The sequence below is a fragment of the Camellia sinensis genome, chromosome 12 (genome assembly GCF_055761805.1).
Source record: "Camellia sinensis isolate YWXY chromosome 12, ASM5576180v1, whole genome shotgun sequence".
NCBI lineage: Eukaryota > Viridiplantae > Streptophyta > Magnoliopsida > Ericales > Theaceae > Camellia > Camellia sinensis.
The window spans coordinates 142,499,454-142,513,216 of NC_138972.1; the positions used below are offsets into that span (position 1 = coordinate 142,499,454).

Below are 13,763 nucleotides of genomic sequence, written 5' to 3' on the forward strand. Positions count from 1 at the left end.
AAAAAAAGGTTCTATAATACATATAAATTTATCAAGTTGAGTTTGAGCCGAACTCAAAAAATTAACAATCATTAAAAATGTTCAAACTTGACTTGTTTATATAATAAGCTAATTACGAACAAGCTTTTCACTAGCTGAGCACGAGTTTGATTCATTTTATAGCCTACATGTCATCTTCAAAAATAGCATATGTGATGAGTTTAGTAGTAAAAACTTGGAATTGCTCGAAAGCAACTCCATTCCATATTAGCTTGGATGAGTACAAGGTCCAAATTTGGGTAGAGATTTGAAAAGAGAGAAAAAAAAAATATGAGTAAGATATAACTATATTTCACACCTTATTTAGTTCCTTTTCCAAATTCCTACTCAAATCTATGATCAAAACACAATCTTAATATATTTATACAATAACTTGTTAACTAATCTAATATTCATTACTAATTTTCTAGAAAGAAATAGAAACAATGCTAGACATGTTATGCTAGGGAGCTTACACACAAAAAGCATAAAGAAAATACAGCACCAAATTACCAATCTCAATTTAAAAACTAGATACAGAAATACTATTTAACAAAGGATAATGCTAAAATTTCTAGAAAGTTACTACTAGAGGGTGTCTAGTGTTATCCTTCTTGACAACTTATTGTTGGCGGTGCACATATGAATCAAGAAAAACCTAAAAACAAAAGGAGATGGAGAAATATGGACTAGACAATTTCAACATTGGGCTAGAAATTGGTTTCTAAACTTCCTCACAATCAGAGGGAAAAAAAAAAAAAAAAAAAAAAGAGCCCATTGATTACCTTCTCTGTTCCTTTGTCTTGCAAAAATTTGAATGGAAATCCAACAAATACCCGAAGTTCCCTGTGATTTCAACAAGATATCCTCATCTCAACTCCAAGAATGTCCTTTACCACCTCGTATGCTACAAATGCAATTGCTATCGATGGTGCCGCCTAAAGAGTGAGGCAATCGCATTAAAATGTTAATCTAACAATTTAATTCATAAAGGAACGACAATATCAACTTGGCTAGCAATTGAAGAATGCCTTAAGAACTAATGAACCTATGTAACCCTCCTTTGATCAAACTTAGGGTTGCATATGAACTAAGTTGCTCGTGAGCTTGGCTTAGCTAGGTTCGTTACGTATATAAATGAGCTAGAATAAGCTTTCCTTGTTTATTTTTTAAATTAAAGGATAAATATATTGTTCATATATTAAATAATATAAATTTTTTTATATATGCATATTTAATATGCTATTGATCAAAAAAAATAAAAAATAAAAAAATAAGCTGACCGAGCTTGATTGTCGAGCCAAACCTTTTCTTCAGTATCGAGCTTCGAGACAAGCTCAAGCATGACTAGCATTAATGAGCCGAGCCAAGCTCGAGTGATTCATTTTCGAGCTTGATAAACAAATGAGATGAGCTTGAGCTCGGCAAAACTCGGCTCGGCTCAACTTGTTGGCAGCCCTAATCGAACAAAAACAATGGGTGAAGATGTATCTGGAGATCATTATAATAGAAAGTACAAACCTTGACTAAATTGGGGACCAAACCCTTGTACAAGGCTCCAAAACTCTCATGCCGAACTGTTTTTCTGAATGCCATACCCAAATACTCGAGTGGTGCCTTGCTCTTCCCATCACCAGTAACAACTGAAGCAGAATCTTTCCAGCCCACCATCTGTATCCTTCGACAGATAACATTAAGAGGATAAGCAACAGTCTCGCCAACAGTTCCAGCAGCAGCCCTACATGCAAGCTTTGTTGTGACATTCAACTCTGTGTTTTCAACTAGTCCAAATGGTCTAGATTTGATCAACCAGTCTTTTAAAGATTCATATACAACAAAGTTCAGACCCACATATGGTATCCACAGGCATCATATTATATACATTAGGCCTATTGGCAAAGAAATGAGAAAATGATTCATCTTTGATTTAAAACAAACAGAAAAAGCCAATAACCTTGATCAATAATATGTGAAAAACCAATTCTTATTCATCATCTTTAAAGAATAATTAGAGTGCAGCCTATTATGCAACATTCAGCCTTCAGTATGTAACACTCAATCCATCTGTGTTCATCATCAGCACAAAGCTGGAGAACTAAGGCACTAACTAAAATTTTAGAGAGAGAGAGAGAGAGATAAGAGATGGTCATATACATTTTTTTTTTAATACCCTTTTCCTCCCTCTCTTGATTGGCAATACGTACATCCAGAATCCCAGAAAAATGACTATATGTATAAGCTTGTAGACTTCAACATAAACAAACAATCAATGGACCAATACAGGGTAACTTACAACTCCTATTATAAAAGGAAGCCATCCTCTGTATAAAGCGCGAGGGCCTTCTTCATGAAAAACTGTTGAAAGAGCATGGAAGATTCCTCTATATTGGTGAGGAGACATCTCTGTCTGCAAAAATTGATAAAGGGATAAAAAGTGAAATCATCAATTCCTAAATTAGGACAGCATGCATTTAGCATGGCCAACGTCCAGGAGAACTGGGACAAAACTGCATAAATTGAATATACAGAAGATATCTCCAAACAATACTTGGACAGTGAGCCGACCTCGTACCATGTCCATTGGGTAAGTTGCCGACATGGCAATAATACCAGCACATACTCCAGCTCCAAGGCGTAACGGAGGGGTGAGTTCAGCATCCTCTGACAATGAGAAATAACAACCCTATTCTACATGCCAACATTGTTTAAATTCAAACCTAACATCTAACAGAAAACAAATTTAGTGACTCGAATAGGAGATGATGTATGAACCTCATTTAAACATTGTAAGTAGTTAACTGCAAAAGTTGAATGTGTTCATATGCTCTGCATTTGGTCTTCTATTTTTCATCCATTAACTACTAAATTACAACCATTACATCTTATCAGAGACAAAAATAGTCCACATTCCACAAACTAATTATCCCGTCCCATTTTACATGCCACTTAAAGCGAGCACATATTTTTTTAGTAGCATTGTTCTTCATAACAATTTCCACATCACCTTCACTAACGGTATAGTTTTACCCCGTAATACTTGCTCTTGGGTATCTAGTATTTGAACCGATCGCTCTTCGTAAGAGGCATCCTCATCTACCTCCAAATCAACCCAATCTAGCACATGAGAAGGGTCGGGTTCATACTTCCTAAGCATGGACATATGAAACACATTGTGAACCCCCGAAAGTTATGGCGGTAAGGCCAACCGATACGCCACTTCCCCAATTCTCTCCAATATCTCGAAAGGCCCAATGAACCTCGAAGACAACTTACCACTCTTACCGAACCTCATCAAACCCTACCTATGTGAGATCTCAAGAAATACATGGTCACCCACTTCAAAAGACAAAGGTCGTCTCCTCTTATCGGCATAACTTTTCTGTCGGCTTTGGGCTGTAGCTAACCTTTTCTGAATGAGAGCAACTTTCTCGGTTGTCTCTCTAACGATCTTTGGGCCCAACAACAATGCATCACCCACCTTGGCCCAACAAACTGGTGATCTACAAGGTCGGCCATACAAGGCCTCAAACAGTGCCATCTCAATGCTAGCTTGGTAACTATTGTTATAAGCAAACTCAATCAACGGCAAGTGCCTCTCCCAAGACTCCTTGAAATCAAGGACACAAGCTCTAAGTATGTCCTCCAAAATCTGAATAGTACGCTCTGATTGCCCATCGGTTTGAGGGTGGTAAGCGGTGCTAAAGGTTAACTTAGTTCCCAATGCCTCTTGAAGGCTTTGCCACAACCAGGCAGTAAAGCGAGATGATTCTCTGTGGTTCATATTGGCATCATGTCCCTAGTTACATTTTTGTTCATATACATCTTTAGAACTCAATTTAGGCTTTGATTTGAAGGAGGATGAATTCTGAGTCGTTGCAGGTTTGATTTCCTTGTCCATAGGTGCCTCTGATCTTGTTTTTTCTGTTAGCTATTTTCAGTGTTACTTTTTTTTTTTCTTTTTCTTTTTTTGAACTAGGAACGCAGGGCTTACACAGCATCAGCAGATAGACAAAAGAGCAGAAAGCTCAACAGGGGAGTTGACAACCCAATCTAAGGTTGAAAGATTTGGAAAGGGAAAGGGAAAGGGAAAAAGTAGATGAAATGTAAATCTTTTTCCCTTTCTCTTTCTAAATTTCTTCCCAAATCTCCTAACCAAATACATAGTTAAGTTTCCTGGAAGCTATCCAATAAGCACGACAAAAAATTAAGGTTTTAGTAGCCAAAATTTAGGAGTAAAATTATTTTTAAGGATCAAATATTTTTGTTGCGAAAAGTATAGTTATTATATTTTTAGTAACGAAAATTAGGCATTAATGATGAATTATTATCTTTTTTAGACCAAATTTTTTATCTCTAAAAATAAATCATTTTGAGACCAAATTATTTTGTCCTAAAAGTGTATTTATTAGTGACATTTTTAAAATTTTGTTGTTAAAAGCCTTATTTTTAACTTTTCGAGACGGCCTTTGAGCGGCTATCCTTACAACTATAGAAATTAATCCCTAAATATCTTTTCCAACAAAATTTTTATTTTTAAAAATCAAAAAATTTAATCCTTAAAACTCTTAGATGTTGTAGTGAAGCGTCAAGATTAGATTCTCTAGGAGTCCAAATGAAAGAGATGTTGCTTCTCGGAGCTAGGAGAATATCATGAATGATTGCTTGGCGATCCCGAGGACCAACTCGGATACACTCAACTGGATAACTGTCTTACTTATCCTTTGGACTTGCTCGAGATCGAGGGTTGTAGAAAAGGCGCAAACCAGTGGAACCATTCGTGCTTCACCTTCAGTTGTTGAAGACGACTAAACCGTGGAAGTGGTTCCATCTAGGGGTGTGCATCGGTCCGTCAATCCACCCAATCCAATTTTATTTTTTTAGGGCTTGGGAATACTATTTAGCCCATAAGATTGGGCTAGATTGATATTTTCAACCTGATTGATTAATGAGCTAGGTTCGGGATTATATTTTTAGCCCAACCCGTTATATATTTAATTTTATTTATTTATTTATTTATGTAATATATTGAAAATATATATAACTTTTTATTGTTAGTCATGTGATTTGTAAGATGTTCAAGTGATCACTATTTTACTGAAGATATTCACACAAAAAATTTTTTGAAGAAATTTGAAGTTTAAATTATGAATTTCTTTTTCTTTTTTTTAGTTTGATGCATTGCTAATAGTTTGATTTAAAAAAGGGAGATTTATTAGAAAATCATTTTTCGTGTGTTTGTATCCCAATTAGTTCATAAAATATTCTTGCATTCAAATTAGTCTTATTATTTGAACATTTGATCTATCAAATCATAATTCTCATATTTAAGGTATTTTATAGACATTTCTACCCTTATAAAAAAATTTTGAATGGTTAGCAATTTGGTGATGTGAACATTTATATTTTACAATGTGAATATTCACATTGACATGTTAACATTCATATTGATGGTGTGAATATTCGCATTGACGGTGTAAACATTCACGTCACATAATATTCACACTGTAAATGTGAATATTATTAGGGATATTCTTGTAACTATGCCACTCATAAGACTTATTGGAATATAAGAAAATAATATGAATTAAATGGAACATAAGTAGGTAAAAAGGGTTTATGAAAAAGTGTCCGTTTAAAAAACTTCGAACTTCTACAATTATGGGCGTGTTCGGTTCAAAAAATATATATAATATTTTAATTAATATGTGTGGGAGCCGAATTAAACTGGATCAGTAAGGATGAATGGATCCGTCTGGTCTGAAACGTAACATCTATTCGGCATTTATCCTAGTCAGTCGAAGAGTCGAATAAAGTAACCGGCACTCCAGCCAATAGGACAGAGGCCGAGTAGAAGCACATATAAAGGATCAAAGATGGGCCTGGGCCTGGCCCTAGGGACCACAAAGAATACTATAAATACGGGATCATCAGTCAGAGAAAGAGAGGTGAGAACAATTATGTTTTACTTAGAATACAAGTAATCGTGAGTGTAGAGACTGACTTGTTCGTCGAAGTGCTAATTCCGGCATCCTCGACCGGAGTGTTTATTCCTTTTCAGGTGACTACCAGAGGATCACGAGCGTCCCCCAGGATCAGAAAAGTATTTCCAAACCACTTCTCCACAATATGGTATTAAATCTTCAATGGTTAGTTGCTTTATAGGCTTTTGTCTATTTATGAAAAAATAACAGATACTATAATGTTTAATTTTCTTTTTTATACCTTACATATATTTCTTGATAAACGAACTTAGGAATTATAATTTATTTAGGACTGGGTTTGGATTGATTGTAAAAGTCCAATGTTCAGGCTGAGCAGACTTAGATAGACATGAATTTTTTTATCAGATAGTGACAGTCCGACCCAAATTCAATCCAACCTGGTAAATGACCACCTCTAGTTCCATCCATCAGAATTCCTCTCCAATCCCGTAAAATAACTACTAAGGATGTTCAAGAACTGTCCTCTCCAATTCCATAAAATAACTACTAAGGATGTTCAAGAACTGTCCGTCACGAAACAAGCATCACAATAGATATTTTTAGTGTTATTTTGTATTGGCATCTCACCAACTTGATTTAGTGTTTACTTGGCGGCTTGCATATGATTTTTCTGAGCGTTTAGTTGGATTATATTTCTAAGATTGAGCCTCCGTTTATTTCGTAATCAAATATTTTACAAAAAAAATATATTTTTTCATGTAAAACAACTTCATGCAAAAAATATATTTTCTTTCTATTTTTTGGTGTTTGGTTGATATTTGTAAAATATTTTCATAATACTGAAGTTGTACTCTCTCTCGCTCTCTGCATGCAATTTCTGGAGATGTTGAATTGATCTTTGAAGAGAACCAATATTATCCACAGCTGCAAAACCCACTGGATTTGCTCACTAAACTGTCAAGATGATCGGAACACGGTATACAAAAATAATTGTCCAAAAAAAAAAAAAAAAAGTATACAAAAATAACTTGCGGAAATTTAAGAGGAAAGTTATTTTTAGGCTTTTCATGAAAGTTATTTTTGTTAAAAAAATATTTTACTTACTTTGTGATCAACCAAACAATAAAAAATAATATCGAAACAAACGGAATGTTAGTGGATAACGTTTATAGTGATAAATCTAAAAACAAACACTAATATATGGGTGTAATACATAATATGGTACTACACACCTGCCAACTTAAAAATTGCTTGGTGGAATTGATAATTACTACATACAATAAATATATATATATATATGGGTAAATTATAAATGTATTTCAAATATTTGTTTAAAATACAAATTGTCTCTCTTAGTTTGAAAAATTATAAATATCTGCTCGTTAGGATATTTTATTTAATAGAATTAACTAAAAATATAAAAATTTTAACTGCTCTATTATACAATAATAAAATTATATAAATTATTAATTGAAATAAATTTTTAACATTATTAAAAATTATTAATTAACCTGATAATTTATTAATAAAATATGTCATTTGTTATGAAATTAGAAATTTCAAGAAATGAATTTTTAAAACTACATAAGACAATTCGTATTTTAAATAAATTTTAAGAGAGATAAAGAAATTGAATCAATTGATATATGGTTTCCTAATTTGATCACCATAGTATTTGCCAATCAACTTATTAAAGTGATAGGCAAACTAGTATAAAATGTAACTTTTGCATGAATTTGCAAAGTGATAGGCAAACTAGTATTTTCACATTAATCCCATGAAATTAGATTAACAATCACTGTCCTCCCACTTGAATGCTAATCCTCTAGTATTTTTGCTGATTGAACTTGATTTACGTAAGACCTACATAACAAGATAAATAAAATTAATCGGCAAACTAAATAGTAGATTAGTGGAATTGGTTACTATTTGAACGTTTAAAAAAAAAAAGTCTTGCAGATAAAGCAGGTGATTTTAAGCTTATTTTGGAAAGTGGGTTACAAGTCACTTCCCAGCTTTTAACTCATTTTTTTCTCTTACAAAAAAACCAAACAAAATCCAAAAGTAACTTTTAACTATCTTCCCAAAACACCCCTTAGACTAGTTCCGGCACTTTAGGGTTGTTTTATTCCTTTCAAATAACAGACTTTTTAACAAGCATTGTCTTGTCAAGACCGAAGCAATGTAATTTTGGATTCGTTCCTCATATTTTGAGTTATTTTACTCTTTCAACAATGGACTTTTCAACTATCAGCAGCGCCTTTCCAAGACCGAAGCTATAAATTCAAGTCTTATAAGTCCTAACGAATTTAATAACAATAATACTATGAATCTACCATTCTCAACTCAAAAATTATTCAAAATTTTTATTTTGTAATTCAAATTTTTTCTATATATAAATTCTATATAAATCTTATACTATATAAATTAATTTTCATCACACAATCATCCACATAAAATTTTCTCAATAGATAAGGATGAGTTGCTACACATTTCCATTTAAAAAATACTATAAGTTCCAAATTTTCTACAAAATAAATTACTAAATATCTAACAAAATGTGAACCCCATACCCATATGAGACATTTGGTCATTTATTTGATAGAAAATTTAGTATACCTAACATTATCCTTTCCATTTAACAAACATATCAATTCATTTCTCCATTTTCAAGGTTGTTAATCCAATGAGGCAAACAAACATTTATGAGCTAATTTGAGAAGATGGTTAAAAGTCTTGACTTTTAACCCATTTTTGGTCATATTACCTTTCTATATTTTTATATATTTTTTCAAAAAAAAATCAAAAAATTAACTTTTAACTAACTTCTCAAAATAATGTCTTATTAAAACTCCACTAGATTGTGAACGTCAATATCAATAATAATAGGGAAGGGTAGTTGGATAATTAAATTTAAAATCAAATTAAATAAAAAAATTTGATGAATAATTAGAAATGGTCTTATAAACGAGTACTTTGATTCATAAGGTTAGGTAAAATTAAGACTTGAGTGTCTTTTCGAAAAATTGTAATTTCATGTATAACTACATTACAAACTTAGACTTCTAAACCTAAAAATTACTTATAAATAGAAATCAATGGTTCAAATTCATTTTACTCATTAATCCCACATTTTGTCAATTTAATTTTCACCACACAAACACATCCGAAGTAAATTATGAATTAATAAGGGTGAGTTCATAACATTTTTGTTTAATGTAATAGATTAATAATTACACAAACATAGAGGGGATAAACTCCCTTTCATATCTCTCCATACTTTTCTCATAGGTTCCAATCCAGACCCACTCTATCCCCACAATAAACGTCATCCATTAAAAAAATTAAATTCATCAGATAATTATAAATTCAAGAATTAATTACATTTTGTTTGATAAAATGAATGATAGATATAATTAAATTTAAACCATCCATTTTATAAAATAAAATGCGATTTGTTATCATATTTATAGGTGTCTTATAGCAATCCCGGTTTCCTTTTCTTTGTTTGTTGTATTCCGGACTCGATTCCGTGGAGTTGGTGGTTGTATATCTTGTTGTCATCTTTTAATTCCATATGTTTGAGTTTTAGGATGTGTTGGGCGTGTTTCGAACAGGTAGGTTGAGTTTTGGTTTCAAGTGTTGTTGCCCAGAATTTTGGTATTACGCTCGAGCGGGCCATTCTGCGCTCGAGCGGAGTTTCATTTTTGGTTGTCCGCTCGAACAGGTTTTCTTGCGCTCAAGCGGGGTTTACACCCTTCCAGTATTTCGTGTTCCTGCAAAACTTCTGCAGGTGTGTTTTCTACGCTCGAGCGAGTTTCTTACGCTCGAGTGGGACTTTTGGCGCTCGAGCGGGTGGTTCTTTTTCTGAAAAGTTCTGGGAAATGAAAATCTACGCTCGAGCGGACTGGTCTTTCGCGCTCGAGCGGGTGTGTTTTGTCTTTGTGTCTTGGCGCTCGAGCGGGCATTCTTGCGCTCGAGCGGACCCAGTTTTTTGTTCTTGATGCTCGAGCGTCCTGTTCTCCGCTCGAGCGGGAGAGTCGTATATCAGTTGACAGTAGGCTATTTTAAATCACTTTTTACTTTCCTTTCTCTCTCTTACTTTTCGAAAACAGCCATTGGAGAGCTTCTCTCTCTAAAAATTTACCTTCTCTCTAAGTATTGATCTAGTAGGAGTGATCCTTCACTCTTTGGCCTTTATAAAAAGTGTGTTGATCATCGAGGGCTTCGTTTTGATCCAAAACGTTTGAAGTTTGGAGCACTTTGAGTTTGGTCTTCTTCTTCCTTTGAGCTCCGAATTTGAGGTAGGGATTCCTACTTACTCTTATGGACTTTGACCTAGATTTTGAGCTTTTGTATAAATGGTTTTGGGTTTTGAAGGTTAGGGTTTCAAATGTGTAATTTTGAAAAAAGGGTTATGTTTGTTTTGAACCATAAACATGTATTCGGGTTTCAAAATGAGTACATTGATGTTGTTAGTAATATTTAGACCCTTGGGGTTAATATTGAGAGATGGGGGAGAAAGCCCTAAATTGTGCATGAATTAATTGGTGTAATTAATTTGGGAAAGTTATGGGTTTGTGAAATTGAGTTGAATATAACGAAATTGGCTCATTATGAGATGGAATAGTGGAGTCGGATTTATAAATCACTCACTTTTGAAAATGCGGATAATTTATCTGTTAGTGCTTTTATTATCTGTTTAGAAATAATTGTTTTGGGCTACCGGTGGAGGGTAGTCTTGATTGTTGTAGACAATGCATGATGATTATGCAAACTAAACCTGATCAATTGAATGTGTCATAGAATATGACGGTTGAAATAATACATTAACTTTATGTATTGATTAAATGTGTATATGATCTGTGTTTGTATACATTGTGTTGTGTGGGAGGTGATAGGGGATGTACTCCACGGTTTAGGAGAAGATAGGGGATGGACCTCTAAACCGAGTAATGTTTGGGAGGAGATAGGGGATGGACTCCGTAGATACAGCTCATATGCTTATCTATTGAAGTGTTGATATAGCTCATATGCTTATCTGTTGAAATGTTGATATAGCTCATATGCTTATCTATTGATGTGTTGATACAGCTAGTATGCTTATCTATTGTGAAATGGGAAATGTTTAATATGAGTTACTATCTCATCTGAATTGTTAGGCCAGGTTCTGGGCCATAGTTATGAATAAAGAGTTGGATAAGAAATGGAAAATGAAATGAAACATGGACACATTTGTCATATAATGGAAATGGTTTATGAATTGATTCATGTGAGTCAAACCTTATCAATTGTTAATGTCTTAGTTACTGCTCATACTATGTTTAGCATATCTCTACTGGGCGTTGGCTCACCCTTTATGGGACATCATTTTCAGGTACGGGCAGCATGTCACCTCCAAGGACAGAACTTGGGAGGCTAGAGGCAGACAGACTGTTTTGTTGTTTTGCTTTCTTTTGATGTATTACATGTAAATTCAAGCCAAGGGCTTAATATGTATTTGAGTTAGCACTCTTCTTTTTGTAACCAAGTGTTAACTTGGAAAGCTGTAAGCCCATAGGGCACTTGCTTTTGTTGTTAACATGTAATACTTTTGTAAAAACTACTCAGATGAATAGAAATGTATTTATTTCTCTTATATCATTGCATGTCTAAATAGATGGGTTTTATGTATTATTTTGAGGGCGTTACAACTTGGTATCAGAGCGTACCGGGTTTGAATACTTTGCGTACGTGGGAAGTGATTAGTATCACAATGGGTTTGTCTCGCTTGTTAGAGACTTAGATGTAATGTTATGTGCTTATGTGATAACATGTTTATGTGACTATATGGTTATGGGATTTAGTTTCTAGGATATTGATTGGATCATTGGGTTTCTGTGAGTTTTGTTGGAAAAGCACTTGATCAATGCTGTTTCTAACCGGAACTCTAGTAACGCCTCGGGACTATCATTATCTGGAAACGAAATTCGTAAGTGCTTATGTGTTTATGTGTTTACGTGGAGTGAATTACAATTGTCCATGTATTAGGACGCGAGTGTTATAGCTTCGGCATATTTGTGAATGTGCTAATATCTCCGTTACCTTTATTAGGATGTCAGGATGAGGACGAGGACGAGGACGAGGTGGTAGGCGTGGTAGGCCTAGGAGGCAGGAAGTGCCTATACCGGATGAGATTCTGGCAATGCATGAGGGAGTTGGCCAGGCCAATGTGGCTGAGCCAGCAGGTCAGCAGGCTATGGGCGCCTTAGCCCGTGGGATAGCCGATGCTTTAAGGGAGTCTATGGGCATTCTCAGAGTTGAGAATCCAGTGCAGGCCCAAGTTCAGGCCCCGGTTGTTGATGCAGGGCATTCCTTCTTGAAGAGAGAGTTCTTCCGATCTAATACAGATGAGTTTGTCAGGGACCCGAAGGAGCCACTTAAGGCGGATGAGTGGTTGGAACAGATTGTAACGCTCTCAAAATAATAGCTTTAAACCCATTAAATAAGACATGCATTGATATTCAAAAGCTCCACATTCTTTCATTTAACAGAGTTTCATTACAAAAAGTATTACATGTTAACAACAAAAGCAAATGCCCTATGGGCTTACAGCTTTCCAAGTTAACACTTGGTTACAACAAAAGAGTACTAACTCAAACACGTTAAGCCCTTGGCTTGAATTTACATGTAATATATCAAGTAAAACAACAAAAAGTCCGCCTCTGGCCTCCCAAGCTACGTCCTTGGAGGTGGCATGCTACCTGTACCTGAAAATGATATTCCCATATAGGGTGAGCCACAGCCCAGTAGAAATACACTAAACCAACCATGAACAATGACTAAAAGATTAGCAACTGATAGACGGTCAACACTGACACTTCCATTTACATCTCCCTACGTTTCCATGACAGCCAAGTCTATGTTACAATTCACTTCTCGTTTTTGTTCAACTTTGAGTTTGAAAACAAGGCTCAGTACTCTGGCCAAAACATTTGATGAGATTATAGTTCATCACTAGAACACTTTCGAAGTCCAAGGTGGATACACATTATTTTGTTGTATCAATAACACATAAACTACTCCCATACTTCGCAAACAATGATGATATACATTTTAGTGCTATATCAAATCAAACAAACTTTTCAATAGATAAGCATATGAGCTATATCACTACTACAACAGATAAGCATATGAGCTGTATCAACATTCCGATAGATAAGCATATGAGCTGTATCAACACTTCAACCGATAAGCATATGAGCTATATCAACACTTCAACCGATAAGCATATGAGCTATATCAACACTTCAACCGATAAGCATATGAGCTATATCAACATTCCAACAACCGGTTTAGAGGTACATCCCCCATCTTCCCCTAAACCATTAACCGGTTTAGAGGTACATCCCCCATCTTCCCCTAAACCGTGGAGTACATCCCCCATCTCCTCCCATACACAAGTAATGCATATAAACACAGAATCACATATGCAATCAATCAATACATAAAATTAATGTATTCTATCAACCAACATGCTCTATGACACATCCAATTGATTAGTTTTAGTTTGCCTAATCATCAAGCATTGTCTACAACAATCAACACTACCCTCCACCGGTAACCCAAAGCAATTATTTCTAAGCAGGAAATAAATGCACAATGGATATTTAATCGACATTTCAATTCGGTGAGTGATAAATAATTCAACTACACCCTTTAACCCCGTGCACTCCCAATCTCAGCAATTCCATTTCATTTCCTCATTTCCCACAATTAATTATCTCAATTAATTAAACAATGTAATTAGGTCATTTTCCATAA

The 13,763-nt window shown here is 34.6% G+C and overlaps 1 protein-coding gene across 1 annotated transcript; it reads right to left on the reverse strand.

The window, feature by feature from the left end:
• Nucleotides 1-710: 710 nt before the first annotated feature.
• Nucleotides 711-3,916, reverse strand: LOC114288277 (mitochondrial adenine nucleotide transporter ADNT1-like). The gene is made up of 5 exons (XM_082897331.1): nucleotides 3,839-3,916; nucleotides 2,567-2,701; nucleotides 2,311-2,425; nucleotides 1,540-1,877; nucleotides 711-956 (listed from the first exon to the last, which is right to left on the reverse strand). The coding sequence occupies exons 1-5, from the start codon at nucleotides 3,914-3,916 to the stop codon at nucleotides 873-875; spliced, it is 750 nt and encodes a 249-aa protein (XP_082753457.1). The 3' UTR covers nucleotides 711-872.
• Nucleotides 3,917-13,763: the final 9,847 nt, after the last annotated feature.

Coding starts and splice junctions, on each gene's coding strand:
- LOC114288277 (XM_082897331.1), bottom strand. CDS start 3,916: ATGGACAAGGAAATCAAACCTGCAACGACTCAGAATTCATCCTCCTTC. Junction 2,702..3,838: donor CTAAATTGAGTTCTAAAGAT/GTATATGAACAA, acceptor CATGTAGAATAG/GGTTGTTATTTCTCATTGTC. Junction 2,426..2,566: donor GAGGTCGGCTCACTGTCCAA/GTATTGTTTGGA, acceptor CAATTTTTGCAG/ACAGAGATGTCTCCTCACCA.